This window comes from Acipenser ruthenus, chromosome 19 (genome assembly GCF_902713425.1).
Source record: "Acipenser ruthenus chromosome 19, fAciRut3.2 maternal haplotype, whole genome shotgun sequence".
NCBI classification, from domain to species: domain Eukaryota; kingdom Metazoa; phylum Chordata; class Actinopteri; order Acipenseriformes; family Acipenseridae; genus Acipenser; species Acipenser ruthenus.
In genome coordinates this window covers 3,846,618-3,867,575 of record NC_081207.1, presented here as the reverse complement: position 1 = coordinate 3,867,575, position 20,958 = coordinate 3,846,618, and the positions used below count along the sequence as shown (strand labels likewise).

At 40.3% G+C, this 20,958-nt stretch overlaps 1 protein-coding gene across 4 annotated transcripts in view; it reads right to left on the bottom strand.

Moving 5' to 3' along the window:
- Positions 1-13,424, bottom strand: part of LOC117424246 (protein sidekick-2-like) — a 145,432-nt gene extending 132,008 nt beyond the window's left edge. For 3 of the 4 annotated variants that reach the window (XM_058992377.1, XM_034040426.3, XM_058992378.1), the window contains exon 1: positions 12,404-13,423. In XM_058992377.1, coding sequence (XP_058848360.1) covers positions 12,404-12,539 — 136 coding nt within the window. In that variant the 5' untranslated portion in view covers positions 12,540-13,423. Of the gene's footprint in view, positions 1-12,403 lie in introns of all 4 variants that reach the window. The other variant, XM_058992376.1, reaches the window with a different exon arrangement.
- Positions 13,425-20,958: the final 7,534 nt, after the last annotated feature.

Sequence of the window (20,958 nt, the reverse complement as noted above, 5' to 3'; positions counted from 1 at the left end):
GTTACAATAGAGGCTGGATTCATCTTGTGCTTTGCTGTGATGTGTCCTACCTCTCCCTGCCCAGGAGACGGAAGTAATCTGTCAGTCTGCCTGTGAAAGGCAAAGAATATAAGCCTGGTCTTCTTTCTATCAATCAAGATTTGACTTGCAGCCACAGCACGTGGAACAGAGTCTCATAACAAATGCAAATTTTCTTCAAATTCAGGAGAGCTGTTCCCAAGATATGACCTTTGATAGCCAATCAGGCTTCAGTACAATTGAAATGGGAGCACCATAAGTAACCTATAGTAAATGGCACAACAAAAGCCCCTGCAAGGTTCCATCAAACCTGAGAGAGCAGTTCTGCAAACGCTGTGTAACACAAGCAATCCAGAAACCTGCAAAACTGAGTCATCATGACCAAGATGCCATACTGTCCGTACCAGGATTCATCGCAATTGGACGCAAGGTTCACAAGATATAAATATAATGTGACACATGTATTTATATGTACAGCAACTCCATTGTATTCCTATATAAATGCATTACCTGAAGGGAGAATACATTACATTTAAACGGAACTGAAATGGAAGCTTTAGCGTTAACTTTTCATTCTCAACAACAAGCAAAACAGAACAGATTGCAGTAGAAAATGTATCTCCTGCTCTTCATTTTTTTATTATTATTATTATTGATTTATTTATATTAAATACAGAGAAGTCAAGGTCTCCTTTGGAAGTGCTGTAAATCTCGCAGCCAAACACTATCTGAGTCACTGCTGGAGTTAATAACAGCCTTGCCATTTCTGGGATGAGGCTCATATTAACCACAAATTAGTGTTGACAGGAATGTGAAGATATGTGGAAAGAGGGGTGAATTACAACATCAGGGCACCAGGTGACACTGTGTTCTATACAAAAATCCCATTAGAAGGACAATTAGTAAATAAATCAACAGAATGGATTTTACCAATCATTCATTTGCTCCAAATGTTTAAATATTTAGTTGACTAAAACCAGCTCATTAGTAACTTCTGTTACTAACAGGGGTGACATTTAAGGAATGCTAGTTGTTAGCACAGAGGTTAACATCCAGTCAGTGTAACTCATGCTGCCACGGCTCAGACTCAGGTTCATTGCCTGTTTAAGACCTCACACCACTGTTACATTCTGAAGATCACCCTTCTGGAAAAACTCATCTCAACTGACACTGTACAGTTAAAAGGGCAACGTCTTCTAACAAAGACTTTAAATTAAAGTAGTTATACCTTTTAGAGTGGTAAGGCTTGTTATGCTTCTGTACACAACATCCTTGACCGTTATATTCTGTACAGTATATTCTAAACTACTGTACTGCATTCTGAAGTTGTTTAATGATGGCTCTCACATAAAATGAGCAAAACTGCACAACTCAATACACATAGAGAAATTAGAACGGGACAAGTTAATTCCTGCAAATATAACATATGGAGCCCCATTAAAGATAAAACAAGTTCCACAGGAAATATTTCACTTTTGTCTGTCATTTGCATGCAAAATTCCCTTTGAAGTGCTATGTTCCTGAAATGATCTGGATGAATTTAAAGTGTATTAGACTGGATTGGATTTCTCCTCCAGGAGAAATGTGTGGGCGGTGTAAAGAGTTTAATAAAACGATAGGCTTCACAAATCTAATGTTTTTAACAAGTTTAACCACTTTGCCTACCTGGGGCATCGACAGCCCATACACATGCAGGGAACCTGAGCACTCTGCTTACTGTCTAACAGATATGGTTCTGAATAGAGCCTTGTGTTTTACACATTAAAACACACCAAAGAGACGTACATGCCCAGGTTAGTAATCTTGTAAATGTTTATTCTTCATTTAAATCAGTTTCAATGTACTACGGTAGATAAATACATACAGCAGCTTGACATATGCGGCTTAAGCATCACAGACAGATATTTAGACATCTATAGATCTTGGATGGGCATCTCTGCCACTTCCAGACCAGGACTGTGTTCCAATCAAGTTCTTAATGGTTTAGTCAATCCAGGACCAAAAGCAGTTATTGAATTCAATCTGGTTAACCTGGGATAGAATGCCTTCATGACTACAGTTGGATGTAGATCTGTTTTAATGAAAGTATTTTTTACCACCCCCCCCCCCCCCCACACACACAACCCTTCCCTTAGTTTTTAAACCCAGGCCCACCTTTCCTATACCAAGGCCTTCCATTCCTGGTTGTAAACAAGGGTAATGACAATCTGGCCTCTGCTTTAAATTATGAAAGGACTGGCTGTTAAGGTGACTTATGGTTGGTAAATGATGAAGCACTCTGTGGCTTTACATCTTGTCTCCTCTGTATCGAATCTCCACAGTGAATTCAGAGGAATATTGTTACTGAACCTTGAAGTGTTGAAGTGTTACTTCTCAGCTAAATTATGGTGTGTTTGATATATATATATATATATATATATATATATATATATATATATATATATATATATATATATAGATATGGTTATAAGATGAACTCCCTTAACACATTACTTTAATTAATTTTGTTAGGACACTGTTTTATTCTTTTTTTTTTTACATATATTTATTCACTATCTCAGACTGAGACCTACGTACGTGTTCTGTGAGGTCTCAATGTGATTTCCGATGTCGTATGTTAACACAAGGACTGAAAGAGTTAAATTCCTGTTAAATTACATTTCTTAAATTACTTGTCCTGAGAGTGAAGTTTACAGGTCCTTTTAAATGTCCCCTTGTTATCGTAGTGCAATATTTAGAACAACATCCTCTTTTCTGACACAATAAATGAACAAAGGGCCTGTCTATTTCCCATCCCTTTAAATATCACCTTGTTGTCAGAAGGGAAATATAAGGGTTCCCTTTCCCTTTAAATCTTGATTGCCATGGTGACTGGGCAGCTCATTAGTCCTGAAAGGGGCCAGGAAAACAAGTCGGCTCCCATCAACTTGGCAATTAATCAATTCACTGCGGCCAATCAATACCCCCCCCCCCCCCCCACACCGCCCAACGTGACAGGCCGACAGAGCTCAGGTGTAATTAAAATTGTAACTATCGGCAAATCAAGATGAATGTGTGTCTCTCTCTCTCTCGCTATTTGTACCTGGAATGAGGGATGGGGGGGGGGGGGGGGTTTGCAGTGGGCTCTGTGGTCCCACGGGGCCTCTCAGGGCTACTCTGGGACTGGTTCTGTCTGGAAAGAACCACTAATGGCCAAGCCTGCCAGTGAGGTGGGGGAATGCTGTGTTAATCACCTCAATTACCTCAAAATAGTTTTACACTTGTGTCAATTATTTTTATATTTTCCCCCTCACCACAGCAATTCCCCACACAGCTCAGGAGAACTGAAGATCCCAGGACTAAGCCAGTTTCCTCTTTTACACCCAGGAACATTGAAAGCGGATGTCAGCGAGCTACCGGCCTCTGGAGGACAAAGGTCAGCCCTGCAGGTGTCCACCCGAGCTCACTAGACGCTTGGCCGGTATGGTCCTCTGTAGACAGGACAGGAACCTCCTCTCCTGACTGCATGACTCACCCTACACACCACACATAAGTGCTTTTACAAGGGGGGCCCTGATATCTTTCCTTCTTTTCTCTCTCTTCCTTTTATCTCTCACAGTCCAGGGTATTACAATTTTGCTTAGTTTTCTTTTTCCCCATCCATAAAAAAAAACAAACAGATACAAACAAGTGAAGTTTGAAGGTCTCTGGTCCGCTGCCAGTAAGCATTACTTTACAGAGCAGTCAGTTATGTCAAGCTATGCACACCAGCTACCAGGAAACTAGAATTATGTACTAAAATGTTATACATGTGAGTTATGAGTTTCTTTTTGCATAACTTTACATATCATGAATCATAAAAAATGCAATTGCATAGCATTTTGAAAAATAACTCACACAGAGAACGTATTACATGGGAGTTTGAGCCATTCCAGGCTTAATTGAACCTGCAGGCAATGCCATAGTATTCCTACAATATAATGTTATGATGTTCCATATTCCATATGAATATGAAGCCAATATTTTAAAATGTGACCCAACGTTGCCTTTTAGTTGATTATGTTGATATAGACAGGTTAATTCACAAAATGACAGCTTCTTAATGACGTCTTTGGCCTTCCTGACTTTTCTTGCCAACAGCTGGTTTCAAAGACCCTGATTAGCTGTAATCTTGGACTATCCAATGTTACTTTAGGTGAGGTAGTCCAAGATCAGTGTGCTGATTGGAATCTGTGAAACCATACCTAGATCCCTATATAGGGGCTTTCCATGGACAGCAATACATTTTAAAATGTATGGTTTGGTGAGGTAGGGAATTCCCTGTTAATTCTCAACTCCAAGACCACATTGCCATTTACTCTGGGCCACCTTGGATCTATCCAATGACAAGCCGTGGACTTAAACTTAATCTTTTTCCCACAGTTTCCTACACTAAATTGTGTCCCCCAAAGGTATTTTCTTTATATACAAATCTGCCTACAGTGCAGTATTATGAATGACTTAAAGATTCACTTATGATGTATTATTCCAAGCCATAGCTTCTCTTCAGCTAAAAGTTCAATTGACTTCTAATTAAAATAGAAAATATCTCCCTATTAAAATATACTAATCTCACATTTAGTGTTTCCTTTTTCAAGTTACCCAGCTATCCTAACAGAAATATCGAGCTACATTAACAATGTACTCGCCAGTGAAGAAGAAACGTCAGGTTACTTACCGTAACCCTGGTTCCCTGAAATAGAAAACGACCAACAACATACTTATGCATGCTTATTGGTAGGTATTTACTGAGCTATTTATATCAAAGCTGCCGATAGGCCCCTTCCTGGGGTGACGTACTCGGTCCCGCCTATGGAGAGATCAAAATAGTCAGCTAACGGAAGCCATTTCTCATTTTGCATCCAACACGTGAGGGCGACCGATGCAAACTCGCAAGGTTAGTTGGTGGTCTTCAGCGCGTAGCCTACAGCGGAGTGGAGCACCGTCTACAGGCAGAGGGTATCGTGGCACCGCGTGCACTGAGCACCTGAGGGCGCTATGTGCACTGAGGTACTAGACACCCGTGTACCGAGGACCGATTGAACTGAGTACTACATGCACCACGTGCCGCGAGCACCATGTGCACTGAGGTGCTACGGGCACCGAGGCACAGAAGTACCGTGTGCACCGAGCACCATGCGCACCAGGTACTGTTTGCTCCGCGTATCGTGTGCACCGCTAGCACCGAGTGCACCAAGTACCGCATGCAGTACATGTGCCGAGTACCATGCAGCACCGTATACACGTACAGCCAGCACTGAGCACTGTGAGCACCGGGGACCGCGTGCATTGTGTGCACCGAGCACCGTGTGCAATGAGCACCATGCACACCGAGGCACCGAAGTATCAGGGGCTGAGCGTGCACTGAGGTACCGAAGCACCGGGGGGCAGCTAATGCAGCGGTGCCTACCCTGACCATGTGTAGTCACATACCTGGTCAGCGTGCAGCATATACCAGTGGGTCAGACAGGCTGAAGCCACGGCGGGTGAAGAAACACAACAGAGAAAAACAACAGGGGAAAAAAACACACTTTTTTATTTTTTATAGGCCCGACACACCAGAGTGGGCGGGCCGAGGTAGCCGGCACGTCGGAACGCAGCCCCGGTGGAGGAATTACAAGGCTGACTGGCTGTTGTTGTTGTTGTTTTTTTTATATATACTGCACTGTAGCTAATTTTCACAGCACAACACAGACAAAGCGGGGTTGTGTGACAGGGTCGACAGACACGCAACAACAACAGTATAATAATTTAATAAATATTTTGCCCAACTGCGCACACAGCAGTCGGCGAATCACTCAACGGCTGGGATTCAGCAGAGCCTAGCCTCAGCGGAGGAACTGCCTTCTCCCCAAGAGTGTAGACTGAAAAAACAACGAACACTTTTAAATAATACTGCACAGCCAGTTGCTCACATACGACAGACAGTAAACAGTAAAGCAAGTGAGGCAGGCTGTGAAAAAGGCACAGAAAGCTCAAGAAGAGCTAGAATGGAGCCGCTGATTCCAGGAAAGCAGCAAGCCAGCTTTCAGCACGAATGCAGGGGAACTGCAGTCAACTAGGAAACGCGCTTTCAAAATACGCTCAGTTTTAAACACAGATGTCTTACTTTACCATCTAAAAAGAGAAATGGCTATTTTGACCCCTCGGTAGGCAGGACCGAGGACATCACCCCAGGAAAGGGCCTATCGGCAGCTCTGCTATAAAGAGCTCAATAAATACCTACCAATAGGCAGGCATATCCCATAAGTATGTTGTTGGTCGTCTTTAAATTGAACGGGAAAATAAATCAGATTCTAAGGGTGTAAGAGCGTGACTGGCTATTAAATTGCATGGGATGGAAATCTCTTTAAAATGAGTTCATTGGGGTTAAACCATTCTTCTTTTTTCATGCTAGATCAGATATGCTTTTAATTCAAGGCTTTGAATGCCAATGGCTTACTGATGCTGCGTTAGCACATGGAAAAGTTCCATTGTTGGTGTTCTTGGTAATAACAACATTCCACCCTTCCTGCCCTCCACTGCCTCATTACCAGTCCCTTAAAAGGCTCCCATTAGAGGGCTCAGAGTTGGAGACATGCTACCAAATTCCCCGGCAATCAGATTGCATTCCCATAACGCCATTCAGCCTGACTGCCCTTGTGAATACAATACTAATCTGCAGCTGCCTGGTTCAGAGCAAGTTGACAGCCAGCAGAACTGTAAAGCACAGTATGAACTTCTTGTCCAAAAAAATTCTGGTCTAATTTTCTTTGCTTCAGTCTCATTTTCAAAGTTTGCACCACTTTTCAAAACTGAAACTCTAAAGAGATACAGACACCAGACCAGTACTTAATAGATAAGCTTTCTTTGTAGTGATAATCCACCCAAAAACATCAGATTTCAAGATTTACAGATATCACTTCAGTGTTTATTATATGTAAATTGTCCGTAGTACAGGCCAGCAGACTAAGCAATGAAATCCTGTTACAATGCTCTCAGTGGGTGGTCAGCTCACCTTACCGCTTAGAAAGCGAAGACCAGACCCCTGCGAGTATAGCATCTGGCATCTCTCCCTCCAGAAGCCCAGAACAGCATGTGATGTGCGGTCAGCCCTGCCAGCATTGACCTTGACCTCCAGGGAATACCCTGCTGTTCCCTGCCAGCATTTCAGAGCAGCAGCACCAGGCTTTGCAAGAAGCGTGTGGGAAAGTCTGTCTCCAGATACAAGTCTTTTTGAATACTTGTTTGATTGATAAAATAGTATTCATGCTTTTTTTCTTGTGTGGTTTCTCAAGAGAATGATTACAGATAGAGCATGCAGTAGGAGTTATGAGAGTTGTGTCCAATGAGCTCTAATGTTGTCAGCATCAAGTCACAGCTACCTTCGGGTCTTTATCTTCAGAAAAGCTGTGATCGTGACTAGACTTGGTTGGTCTACATCACAGAACCAGTACATAATGATATAAAACGTGGCACTATTATGGGCAGTCTTTGCTTGACAGAGACCCAGAGCTTAAGGCCATGTCAGTATTGAGGTGTGATTGTACAGCTGTGAATGCCCGCCACTGTGCTTAAAACCTGTACCATTGCCCCAACCTTCCAAAAACTAACAAGCAAAAAAACTTAAAACAAATAAAAGCCTACCTTTAACTCTAGTGCAGAAAATGCTATGCTCCTGCAACAAATGCATCTCCTTGTAGCCTTCTGCAGACTTCAGTGTTTACACCTCCGGATCATTACGAGATTTTGTCGGGTTAGTGTTTAGTTAAATGAATAAAGTATCTGAACGTCTCTCCAAGGAACAGTTAAATGTGTGCGTTGCTGGGATAAAGACATCTCTGTGCAGATTGACTGCACAGCATCCACAGTGCAGCAGCAGAGACCGTTGGAGTACTTCCACTTGAAACCATATGTTAAGTCACTGCTGTAGACTCCATGACTTGGCACGCAGCACTTTATAATGCATATAAAGGCATCAGCCCCCACAGCGACTTCAGCCCAGCCACTGTCATCTCAGTGTAAGTGCATTACCTACCTGAGTGTTCTGCATGCTGATACTGTACAGGCAATGCACAGAGTATTATATCACTTATGCTTAAGGATCTAGGAGTTTTAATCATACAGGGATTGATCTGTGTATTTTTAACAAGGGGCCTTTTTTGGTAAGCAAGGGGATTATCCATTATAGTCATACAACATACAGATTGGGAAACAGCTGCATACTGCAATGAGAAGGCAGCAGTGTGGAGTAGTGGTTAGGGCTCTGGACTCTTGACCGGAGGGTTGTGGGTTCAATCCCCAGTGGGGGACACTGCTGCTGTACCCTTGAGCAAGGTACTTTACCTAGATTGCTCCAGTAATAACCCAACTGTATAAATGGGTAATTGTATGTAAAAATAATGTGATATCTGTAAAAAAATGTGAAATAATGTATAATGTGATATGTTGTAACAATTGTAAGTCGCCCTGGATAAGGGCGTCTGCTAAGACGCTGGTCTTTATTCAGTAGCTTGGTACTATTTGGAGATTAGTCCACCTGATTGCATGTACACACAAAAATATAATTAAAATGAATTCAAATAAATGTTGAAAATGCCGCACTGATATCTGCCAACCAACCAAAAGCATGCCGGATCTAGTCCAGGCGATGGTTATGTAGAAGTTGTGTGTATGTGTAAGTGAGTGGGCGAGGGAGTGAACAAGTGTGTGTGAATCCTGTTAACAGTTTTCCAGACCTTTTTAACAGGACTCCCAATGAATTCTATCTGCCACATTCTCATGACTCAGTTTGTGGCCTCGCTTCACCAAGCCGTGACATATCTGGCGTTTGTGTGACAGCTAGGATCAAACAGGGAAAAACTGAAGAAAAAAAACTGATGAAAACGCTGTTTATCTGGGTAGACCACGTCAAAGTCTTCATGTCTGCCCAAACAGAGCATTTATCAAAAAAGACATCTTCTTATGAAAGGTGGAAAAAAGTGCCCCTTTTCAAGTGCATTCGGGGTGCGATACAAAGAATGCAAGCAGGCTAACAAAATTCAATCGATACAAAGAACAGTTACAAACAATGATATTTACATGACGTGACAGCTATTTATTTTGTGGGCCATGTTAATTTAACACATAAACGATTATCCAAGCCAGGCTTGCCCAATCAGATTACTCTGATAAGTCATTTCTGATCAGTGAGACGTGACTCTTATCAGACTAATCTTACAGAGAGAAATACCACTGATGGAGGATTCTCATTGACCGACCTTCACATTTTGTCTGCAAAGTTGAGCATGATCTGACGAGTTATGTCTGATCAGGCTTTTCACTTTGTAACATGAACAGGAAGGACTTCTCAGATTGATCTGACCTTACAAAGCAGGCTGTACATGAATGATAGGTATATTTACAAGGATGGAGTCTACAAAATGGCATTCTCCTAATGTAGAGCATCCTCGAATGAAGAATGACTTCACTGGAACGTCTCCTGCTTTCAAAGATACTTCTTTCTGGCAGTAGTATTTTATCTCCTGATACTCATCTGTCATCTTCTTTTAAACCAGTATAAACAACAGATTGCAATTTCTTCCTTATAAGCATTGTAATTGTTTCAATGTCATTTACAGTATATTTTCTGCCTGGCCACTATGCCAGTGGAGTTAAAGTAAGATATTATTATGCAACTTATATCTTTCCTGACAGTAAGTCTGTCTGTCTGGCTAATAAATGGCTCATCACAAATCCTGATCAAATCTGGGGTTGTTTCACCCTTTTCAGAGCATGCATTGACTTATTCAGATATTCAAACCATCACTGCTTGAAATGTATTCACTAGCAATGTATTCGAATGACCATGTTTGTTTGCATGAATGACATCTGAAATAGAGAACACACATTCTACTGTACGAAAGAGTGTGTATGCAAGTTTGTTTTACTCCTGAGAGAATTTCAGTTCATAACATGGTAGAGCTAGACTTTTGTTTAGCAGCTAAATGAAAGAGTATTCAACTAAGTGTTTATCCCAGCACTGAAAATAGCTGTCTGTGCCCAGCAAGCATGCTCTGAAGGGTATACCTGCCTAATTGGATAGGGGGTAGTTACCTATGCAGACGGAGACTGACAATTACCAGCAACCTTGATTTTGAGTCAAGACCACCAGAACACATTTCACATACTCCCTGCAACTGCTGCCAAGTCTAAATGAATTTCAATCACTATGAACCATGAACACTCTGTCCTACACTTCGGCTGTGAAGGCAAATTTCAGGGGTAAACACAATACAAATGCATGATCAGCCTAATTAAAATTTCACTTGCAGTCTATTATTAATTTGCAGATCACTGAGAATAATCCAATACTGGGATTTATTTAATCTGCTTTTCATCCAACGCAGATGCATTCCATCCACTCACACAGTCCACTAGCGCAACGTTTCTCAAATGCGCCTTCATTCAGCACAGTTCATGCCGCTTGCATTCCGGTTCCTCACACTGCTTCTGCTTCTGTTAGCTGCTATTGGACACCATTAACGTCAGTATGATCCCTGCATGTTGATTGGCCGAGCTTTCATTCTGATCAGATTTAATTTTGGCATGAGTCACAAATCTCCGCCCATTTTGCTTTGTGTCAGTGCTCATCGTTGATCAACGAGAGAAGACCTTAGCAGTGCAACGTGAAATCAGCGGCATGGAGTAATTATCATTATTATGAAGTAATACTTATTTTCTTTAGTGTGGCGGAGAAACTATCTGAAATATTCGAAACGAACATTGCTGCACATGAATTTGAAGGCAAAAATCCACGTCAATGTTCGCCATAAATTATAGTTGATAAATATTAGAAATAATTAGCATAACGCATTTTGCCTTGCATCGATTTACCACATTGCCAGAATTTGCCTGAAATTTTCTAAAATGGCACGTGATGTGTGGGACAGTAGGGATTAACAATAACATAAAAACAGGATCAAAGTGCAGCTTCAGATATGTAAGTGATTCAGAATCAGGGTACAGATGGAGGTGTGCTTCACGCTTTTCAAACACTGGCCCAACTTGCAAGGCACATGTTAAGCATAGTGATCAATGTTTTGTTTTGTTGTGATCCTAGTATTTTCTGTTATGAGGACTGTAATAAACGAAAACCAAAACGGAGAGGTGTTTTTTCTTTGTACAATGCCCCCTTTTCTAAAACATTTTGAAGAGTTTATTTCAGTTAAATGTGAGTTTTCACTTGCGTGCACACTGAAAAAAAAAGGCAGAAGTAAACCACAGTAATGATATTACTTTATGAAAATGTGTCTTTTGTGCAGAAACCACAATACCAGGGATCAAATAAAATAAAAGTCTACTTTTATACTGTTTCTGCCTGAAAAATCTTTTTCTGGAATCGATCATGGTAATTAACCTACACAGAAACACAACAGAGAAGCACACAGAACATATTATTGTAAGATAAGTAATAAGTACAAAATGAAGAAAAGAAACATTTATTTAATATGTTCTTATCCAAGGTTATTATTGTAGCATGACCATGTCCTGTTGTAGGTGAGTACCCAGGATCTGGAAAGTATGGGGATGATTTCAGAGAATTCTATGGAGATTAAAATGGCCAAGTACATCATTAGTAGTAGCAGTAGTGCCTGCTACATAATAAATTTGAGGGGTATTTTAGCCCCTATTCTGCATTGTTTGACTAAGACCTTTTTGTATCATTTTTTCATAACAAAGTTGTTTTTTTATACCATTTTTATAACATCATCCTTTTTAGGATATCTAGAAACAAAACTCTTACTGCATAGTGTAATATTTCTTAATGCTTGTCATTTAAGGTTTAACTTCAGTGTTATATTACAGTACATGACTGAGTGATACAAGCAGAGGGTACAAAGCACACAGTATTTTCAGCTTCCTGGTGAATTGGTTATATTTTATCAGTTATTTTTTAAGGTTTATTTTGTATTTATAAATGTATCGGGTACCAATATGTATACATTATGTATACACCCCTGCTGTGCACATAAGTACCTGCACTTTTTTTGTTAAGAATTTCACCCCTGTATTTATGCTGATGTGTGTGTGTGTGTGTGTGTGTGTGTGTGTGTGTGTGTGTGTGTGTGTGTGTGTGTGTATTCCCATCCAGATAACACAGGGTAAGACAAAACCAGACCCAAATATTTGCAAATTAATTGAAAACAGAATAGCCAAGCAATACAGACGCATAATAATTAAGTTTCTGTATTACCCCAGCCGGCTCTATAACGCACACAGAAAAATAAAAATAATGCATATCAAAACCCCATACGAAGACACCAACATACGCGTTTGAGGTTTTTCGATTAAACACAACAAATGTAACTAGCATGCAAAATATAAATGTTTGTTGTCATTGTCCTACCTTGAGCGCTTGTGGTGGAGAACAGTAAGGAAAACCATAGAATCCAGCTCGTAATCGACTTCAGCCCGGCAGAATACCCAAACACTGCCCAGAGCCGGGCGAAACCAGCAGCATGTGTCCGGCACGCTGGAGACATGTTGCACTGCCTCGGTCCCCTTGGATTAGTAGAGGGAATGTAGTGCTCGTAGCGCGTCGGCGAGTCTCTGAGCGCTTCTGCGGGATTTCAGATCCACCAACTCGGCAGACGAGCGAAGCCTGCTCCGTAGAACAGAGGAGTCGGTGGTGGGGGGTGATTTTTATCTGAGATCTTCTTTCTGTCGGCGTGAATAAAAAGCTAATAGAACTACTTTGTATGGTATGTTAAACTTCAGAGCTATCTGTATTGAAAAAAAACGCCACCATATAACCAGTATGGCATAATCGTAATAACTTTCCAATTTATTCCAAACGGTTTGTAGATTCCATCTATATAGCCTAGATGGATGTTTCATTTGATTTTTAACTAAAGCGACACACAATCAGTTTTAGGAATGTTTGTATCGGATTTTAACAAGCATTTTGTTTTGTTTTTTTTCCTCCAAACATATTTTTCCCCCCATTAACTGTACTGAATTGAACTGAATTCTGCCGAAGCACGTCGGTTTATGTCGAGTAATTATTCTGGCGATTAAAATTCTCAACACAAACGCAACGAAACATTATTAAACCCCCAAGCAAGAGAAATGTGCATCATGTCTTCATGTCAAGTCGTTTAGGTCCTTTTTTCACTAAATTTTCCACAATCCAAAGCAAAGACACACAACAAGTTGTTTGTTTTCAGTTATGGTATTTAATTCAAACCTAGCTTATTAAATCCAGTTGCAAAAGTTTATATATAATATATATTTTTTAAAATGTATTTTAGCGCCGTGTTTCTGCTGTGTGGCTCCTAAACAAGGCAGCGTGACTACACAAATGGTCCTGTCCAGCACACAGCGGGACCCTATAGTATAGGCTATACGCGCCTGTGGCTGGCTATAGAACACACTGCCCCAGTGAGAGTAAGTTTCACATCCACTGATGCTCCGCCTATGAAGTCGTGTAATCGGACTTTGCAAAAAAAACCCAAAAAAAACAGGCGGGGGAAAATCAAGCTGTCATCGGGAACTTGCAGCAGAGGTAGCCCGTGTGAGTGCCTTCAAAGTAAGGAGCGCAGCCAGCTTTGAACGGCGACTGCGAGACACAGCTTTTGAAAGCGGTTTGACGGAGAGTAGCATGGTGCCACCACGCGGAAGAAAATTGATGTTTTATAATCGTCTTTCTCGTTTTATCTGCACACTGCGCCAGTTTTATAAATGTGTGTGTATTTTCGTTCCCATGTTTCACAAAGCAATCGATTAATTCAGACACTTTACATTTCAAATGTGTTTATTTAACCAGGATATACGGCTTTCCTTACAGGAGAAAGAGGCAAGAAATAACATTATCAAATCAATGGCAAAATCGACAAATAATTTAGTTTTATAATAATAATAATAATAATAATAATAATAATAATAATAATAATAATAATAATATGTTAGTGATAGTAGATACAAGCTGGTTTTGTGCATACAGATAAATCTTTGGCTTTAGGGAAATGTAAACCAACTGGATAATCAATAACGCCTGGCTTCTGATAAAGTAAAGTGCACAGATAGATCCATTGCAATACAATTGTAATAAACACATCACAGACAAAGAAACAAAATAAGTATTAAAAAACGTTCCAGTATTCAGTTCGTTTCCCCATCATCAGTGCTTTCGTTTAATATGGGATATATGTGCATTATGTTTCACACAAAAAAAGATAAAACTGAATTAATTCCTTATTTCGTTTATTTATTTATTTATTTATTTATTTATTTATTTATTTATTTATCACCGTAGCCTAATCTAAAACATTTAGCATTGGGGAATAACAAATCATGAAGTATGACGAACATTATAAAGCCTTTGGATAACCATGTTAATAAGAGTGGATTCAAACTACAGGCATAGGAACCCTATGTTAAACGCCAGAATTACAATGCAGATTTACCTTAATAAGAGTCCACAGTCTGCTACATGCCTCATCTTAATAAAATCGTTCGATCCCATTTAAAACCACAAGCATATTACAAGTGATGACATTTTACACAGATTGCTTTAAATATTCAAACAGCTCAGATCGCACATGTAAGAGAGGAGATTGAAATACCGGTAGCCTGTGGCAAAATAATTAAATATTTGATTTTAATCTAAGGCTGACAAACTAGACCTTGTAAGTGTAAATTCAGAGTACCTTTGTTCTGTCATAATTGTGCTAGGCAGTGAGTATGGCGAGCAATACCCTAGAGCTTGATTAACATTCCTTCCCTGAGCGGCGGCCCCAGCATTGTGTGAACGCATCCCCACATGTCCCCCCCCCCCCCCCCCCCCCCCCCCCTCTCCATGTTGAAGACATCCACATAGGCAGGACAGTAAATGTTACAGCATTATAATTTTGATATCCGGGTTTTTTTTTTCTTTCTCGAGGGTAAGCCCTATATATATACAGTAACTCGCAAACACGTTTATAATAAGCGAGTTAACGTCAAGGAAATGAAGACAAATAGTACAGTTTCCCACCCCGAAGGGAAACAAGTACCGGTATTTGATTTATGAAGCTTTTTTTTTTCCCCTGGTCGTTAAAAACAAACAAACAAACTTGGAAATGTGTCAAACTTCGGATCTCTGAAAACATAACGGATGAAAGAAGGGAACTGTATTACCAGTAACCACAATATAGAAGAAGAAAAACTAATGCAGATAAAAATAAGAAAGTGTGTGTTTGGGGGGGGGGGACTCAACTTTCTTTTTTATATAGCAGACAGTGCCACCGCGTGGCCAAACACAATACTGTTTTTTTATTATGTGATTTCTGCTGAGCAGTATGCCAACCTGTAATATTGTAAGAGCTTAAGAACTGTAGGATCTCACGTCTCATATTGATGTAAATATACCTGTAAAATGAGGTCCTCACCAGTTTTGAACTAAAGGTACTGGTGTAAATTCAACCTCTGAATGCAGAAGCATTGCATCTAGCCCTCAACCTATAAGATCAAGTTTGTAAAAGTGTGTCGCCTGGGTGTACCGTGCTTTCATTGCCTTTAAGATGTATTTATCGGCAGGTATTACATAGGTTTATCAATTCATGCGTTGAATTCAAAACCAAAAGATATGTCCTTCCCCCACCTTTACAATTGAGTACCAATCAATGGCCAGAGTGTTTTAAAAGAAACATATTTTTCTGTCATCTTGAGCGCTGACATTTTTTACTGTCGTACTGAAATCAACGCATTAAAGATTGGATTTATTTAATACCTGCCGATAAATACTTCTTAAGGCAATTATGAGTATCAGCAGAGGCCTACTTGGGTGATTAAACAAGTTTGCCTGAGTCTACACTCACCCAGCTCCTAAAAGCTGTCCATTGTCTTAAGCTGAAACACTCTGAACTGGCTCCTGTCTTCCTGCTATTAAAATGAATGAGCTCTGTGAACTGCTTTGAGGCACAGCATTCACAGGAGAAGCTCTTGAGGCAGAAAAAAAAGCCCTCTGCTTTGTACAACAAAGGGCATCAGTCTAGGAAATCAGTGGAGACACTCGCTGACAGCAGGCTGATCAATAGCCGGGAACACTCTCAGCACTTAAAACATAGCTTGTGTATTTCACACAGTACAGCACTGTGAAAACGCACCTGCATGCGTGAAGAGGTGGAGGCTAAGAAAGAAGTCACAGCACATGGTTTGTTTATCACCTGTGCTTTTAGTTTGAAAAATGTCTTTGCATTAGTTGTAGTATAAACCAATCCACTGGCAATTGGACACAATATATGCATTATTATTATTATTATTATTATTATTATTATTATTATTATTATTATTATTATTATTATTAGTAGTAGTAGTAGTAGTAGTAGTAGTAGTAACAGTTGTAATAATTGTTTTACAGTGCTCAGGTTTCACCATGAGAGCTTCAACTTGTATTGTACCTCTGTTAGCGTATCTCAATCCTGACTCAAGACTGACTATTGAGCTTGTGATGTGAATCAGAGACAGATTCAGTTCCTGGCTTCCAGAGCTGAAAGGATGCACCACCCACCTCGCCACCTTTAGCCGTTGTTCTTGTCAGGAGCTTGCGTGCTGAGTTCAAGGACCCATGCAGGCAGCTTTGTTTGCATCAATCTGAGCTTCCCAGTACAGGTGCATGCTCATTCAATCAGGTTCAGGGTAGAGTTGTCATTATCCTAGAGTGGATCTTGGAACTCTTCTTGGAACAGCAGTTTCCCAAGTGGCCTGATATAATCAAGGCACAAATGCACCTGCTAGATAATGACAGTTGCATTCGGCTTTACGTATGTATAAACTGATGTTCAAAATATGTAACTTACAAAAAGTTAAATGTGTACTACCCACCAACAACTATTGAGACAGTACTGTTGAGAATGGTTACTATGGTATTACAATGGTTTGAACCAATAGGCCATTTATTAAGCTCATTTGAGTACTGTATGTCTTAATTTAGCACTATTGAGTTATGGATAGATTTTAGTTATTGATAGATTTTTGCATGTCACACACTGCCACCTGGTGGCTAACTGTTGTAATTACTACAGTGATCTTAAAGAAAAAGTCAACTCTGAGTTTTAGCAGGCACCTGTCCTCCATCTCACTCCTGCTATAGGAGGACTGAGTCAAAGCAGAGTCCCTCTCTCACTATACATGAGACGCTGTAACTCAGTCGGCTATCCTGGGTAAATCCTTTCTAATTACACCCTGTGGAGAATTTTATGAACAAAGCAAAGCCCTTGTTTTAATTAGGTGAAACCTCCTGCTATTTATTAAACATCCTTCACACCATTAACATTCCACTATCAATTAGGCAAATAAAAATAACAAAACACTTCAACCTCTAAAAAGCACGGTTTCACAGTAGCTACTTAATAAAATGAAGGGGAAAAACACACATTCATGATTTTAGAGCAGGGACTTAAACGGTAAGCTTGCTTTGGCCCATAGTTTATGTGAAGAGTGGGTACTAAACAGGTATGTACAGCGATGGCATTGCACTGATAGCTGCATTACATGCCTGTTGCATACAGTAAAGTGATCATTGAATTCTTAACAGCTGTATATGTCTGTAGCCTCATGGTTAGAACAAGGCCGCTTATTGGTAAGTGTTTCCATTATTCTCTTACTGTAAAAGTTATGGAGGGGTGTGCCGATACTCGCACTCAGAATTGTCTTGAAGACGTGTTTATCGACAGGTATTAAATAAATCCATTCATTAATGTGTTGATTTCAAGACAAGAAAAGCTGTCATTCCCTCACCTTTACAATCCAGTGTAAAAGCAACGGTAATAACTCTCCTCACAGAGTGTTTAAAAGCTGTTTGGAAGCCAATTTTCCTGTAATCCGTGGCGCTTACATTTTTACTGTCTTACTGCCATGCAGAAGCTTTTCTTGATTTGAAATGAACACATTCATTGATAGATTTATTGAATACCTTCCCATAATGGCAGCAGTGTGGAGTAGTGGTTAGGGCTCTGGACTCTTGACCGGAGGGTTGTGGGTTCAATCCCTAGTGGGGGACACTGCTGCTGTACCCTTGAGCAAGGTACTTTACCTAGATTGCTCCAGTAAAAACCCAACTGTATAAATGGGTAATTGTATGTAAAAATAATGTGATATCTTGTAACAATTGTAAATCGCCCTGGATAAGGGCGTCTGCTAAGAAATAAATAATAATCACGAGCAGGAGGCCCCCAGCCTGGGAAGAGGTGAGGTGGGAAGGTGCGGGTGAGGTAGGTTTGCATCCCTATGAAGAAGCCAGCTCACTTTCAGCAGAGCAGGGCACCGCAATGTCAGTCATCTCCTTCCAGCACAAATTAGCAAAGTGAAGGTTGTAAAAGGCTGATAGGCAGTTTAATTTGCTTAAGATGCTTTAATCGCGGCCTGTTTTGGCAGGTGAGGAAAAACCAAAGAGTTCATTCAGCGAGAATCGCAGAGGAGAAATGGGTTCTGACAAATATTAACTGTGACAGCAGACAGGTGTCACTTTCAGAAGCTTTCAGCTCTGGTTCTGTGAGCTTCAGGGAGTGTGTGTGTGTGTGTGTGTGTGTGTGTGTGTGTGTGTGTGTGTATAAAGCATGCCAGTGACTGGATGGCACAGTGGCCTAGCCTTGCTATCCTCACACAATGTCTGCCATCATATTTGAGCCCTGCATTAAATCTGCCTAGGAAACTAACAAGTGAATTGATTTCTGTAGTTCTAAGCCTGGCCTGAGAGTACAGTGGTCCGCAGTTCTACAAGTATACTGTATAGGAATAAGCTCATAATACTGTAGTTGCTTGTATTATTATTATTTTTATTATTATTATTATTATTATTATTATTATTATTATTATTATTATTATTATTATTATTCTTGTTGTTGTTGTTGTTTGAGTATTGGTAACACTTTACATTAAGTGTCTCTAATTATTGTGCATTTACATAGTAGTTACTTGGTAAATAATGTAAAATAGCGGGTTATGAGAAACAGCAGGGAGGGGGTTAAAACCTCCCTGCGAGAGAATGTTCCTTTGTTTGTTTGTGTTGCTTTATTGTTTTGTTAATTGTTTAATTGTTTTATTATTAATTATCATCCGCACCTGGGCGTTATTGGAAATTAGGCCCAGGTGCGGAGTTTAAAAAGAGAGCAGGCAGTCTGCTCAGGGCTGCTGAGTGGAAGGAGGCAGAGAGGTGCGCTGTCTCCGAGTAGCCAAAGGAAGAGAAAGTAAGTGCTGTTTGAAACCAGTGTGTTTAGGAAGGACGGGTAAACAGCGTAGCTGTCCCGCGTTAGTCAGGGTGTTCCTGAAAGTCGAGTTAGTGCTCCAGAAGAGCTAGGTGTTTATTTTGATTTTTGTATTTGTTTTGTTTCCTGTTTATTAAAAAAATTGCGCAAACGCGCTTGAAAAATCCACTTCTGTGTGCTGGGTCGGATTCTTAAAGGGGCAACGAACCCAAGTGGGTGCGAACCTTTTACAATAAATATATACTTACACATAATTACAATGTTTTATGCATAGTTACAATGTACTTAATGTGTACATCTTTTTGCACAATATAACCCTAACCCTAACCCTAACACTATCCCTAACACTAACCCTAACTCTAACCCTATCCCTAACACTATCCCTAACACTAACCCTAACCCTATCCCTAACACTATCCCTAACACTAACCCTAACCCTATCCCTAACACTAACCCTTTTCTGATACAAACTAACCCTTTTCTGATACAATTGTTAACTTACATATATTGTGCAAAAATATGTACACACCATTGATACTAACATTGTAATTATGCGTACACATGTATTTACTAAGTAACTGCTAAGTAAATACACAGTAATTAGAAATGCTTAATGTAAAGTGTTACCTGAGTATTTTGAAGAAAGGTTTTTACAAAGCTTTGCACCTGCTTTTGAAATCCTATATATATACTGTATATATATATATATATAAACCCTTCCTTGCACACACTGTACATTGCTACAGTGCCTTGCGAAAGTATTCGGCCCCCTTGAACTTTGCGACCTTTTGCCACATTTCAGGCTTCAAACATAAAGATATGAAACTGTAATTTTTTGTGAAGAATCAACAACAAGTGGGACACAATCATGAAGTGGAACGAAATTTATTGGATATTTCAAACTTTTTTAACAAATAAAAAACTGAAAAATTGGGCGTGCAAAATTATTCAGCCCCCTTAAGTTAATACTTTGTAGCGCCACCTTTTGCTGCGATTACAGCTGTAAGTCGCTTGGGGTATGTCTCTATCAGTTTTGCACATCGAGAGACTGAAATTTTTGCCCATTCCTCCTTGCAAAACAGCTCGAGCTCAGTGAGGTTGGATGGAGAGCATTTGTGAACAGCAGTTTTCAGTTCTTTCCACAGATTCTCGATTGGATTCAGGTCTGGACTTTGACTTGGCCATTCTAACACCTGGATATGTTTATTTGTGAACCATTCCATTGTAGATTTTGCTTTATGTTTTGGATCATTGTCTTGTTGGAAGACAAATCTCCGTCCCAGTCTCAGGTCCTTTGCAGACTCCATCAGGTTTTCTTCCAGAATGGTCCTGTATTTGGCTCCATCCATCTTCCCATCAATTTTAACCATCTTCCCTGTCCCTGCTGAAGAAAAGCAGGCCCAAACCATGATGCTGCCACCACCATGTTTGACAGTGGGGATGGTGTGTTCAGGGTGATGAGCTGTGTTGCTTTTACGCCAAACATAACGTTTTGCATTGTTGCCAAAAAGTTCGATTTTGGTTTCATCTGACCAGAGCACCTTCTTCCACATGTTTGGTGTGTCTCCCAGGTGGCTTGTGGCAAACTGTAAACGACACTTTTTATGGATATCTTTAAGAAATGGCTTTCTTCTTGCCACTCTTCCATAAAGGCCAGATTTGTGCAGTATACGACTGATTGTTGTCCTATGGACAGAGTCTCCCACCTCAGCTGTAG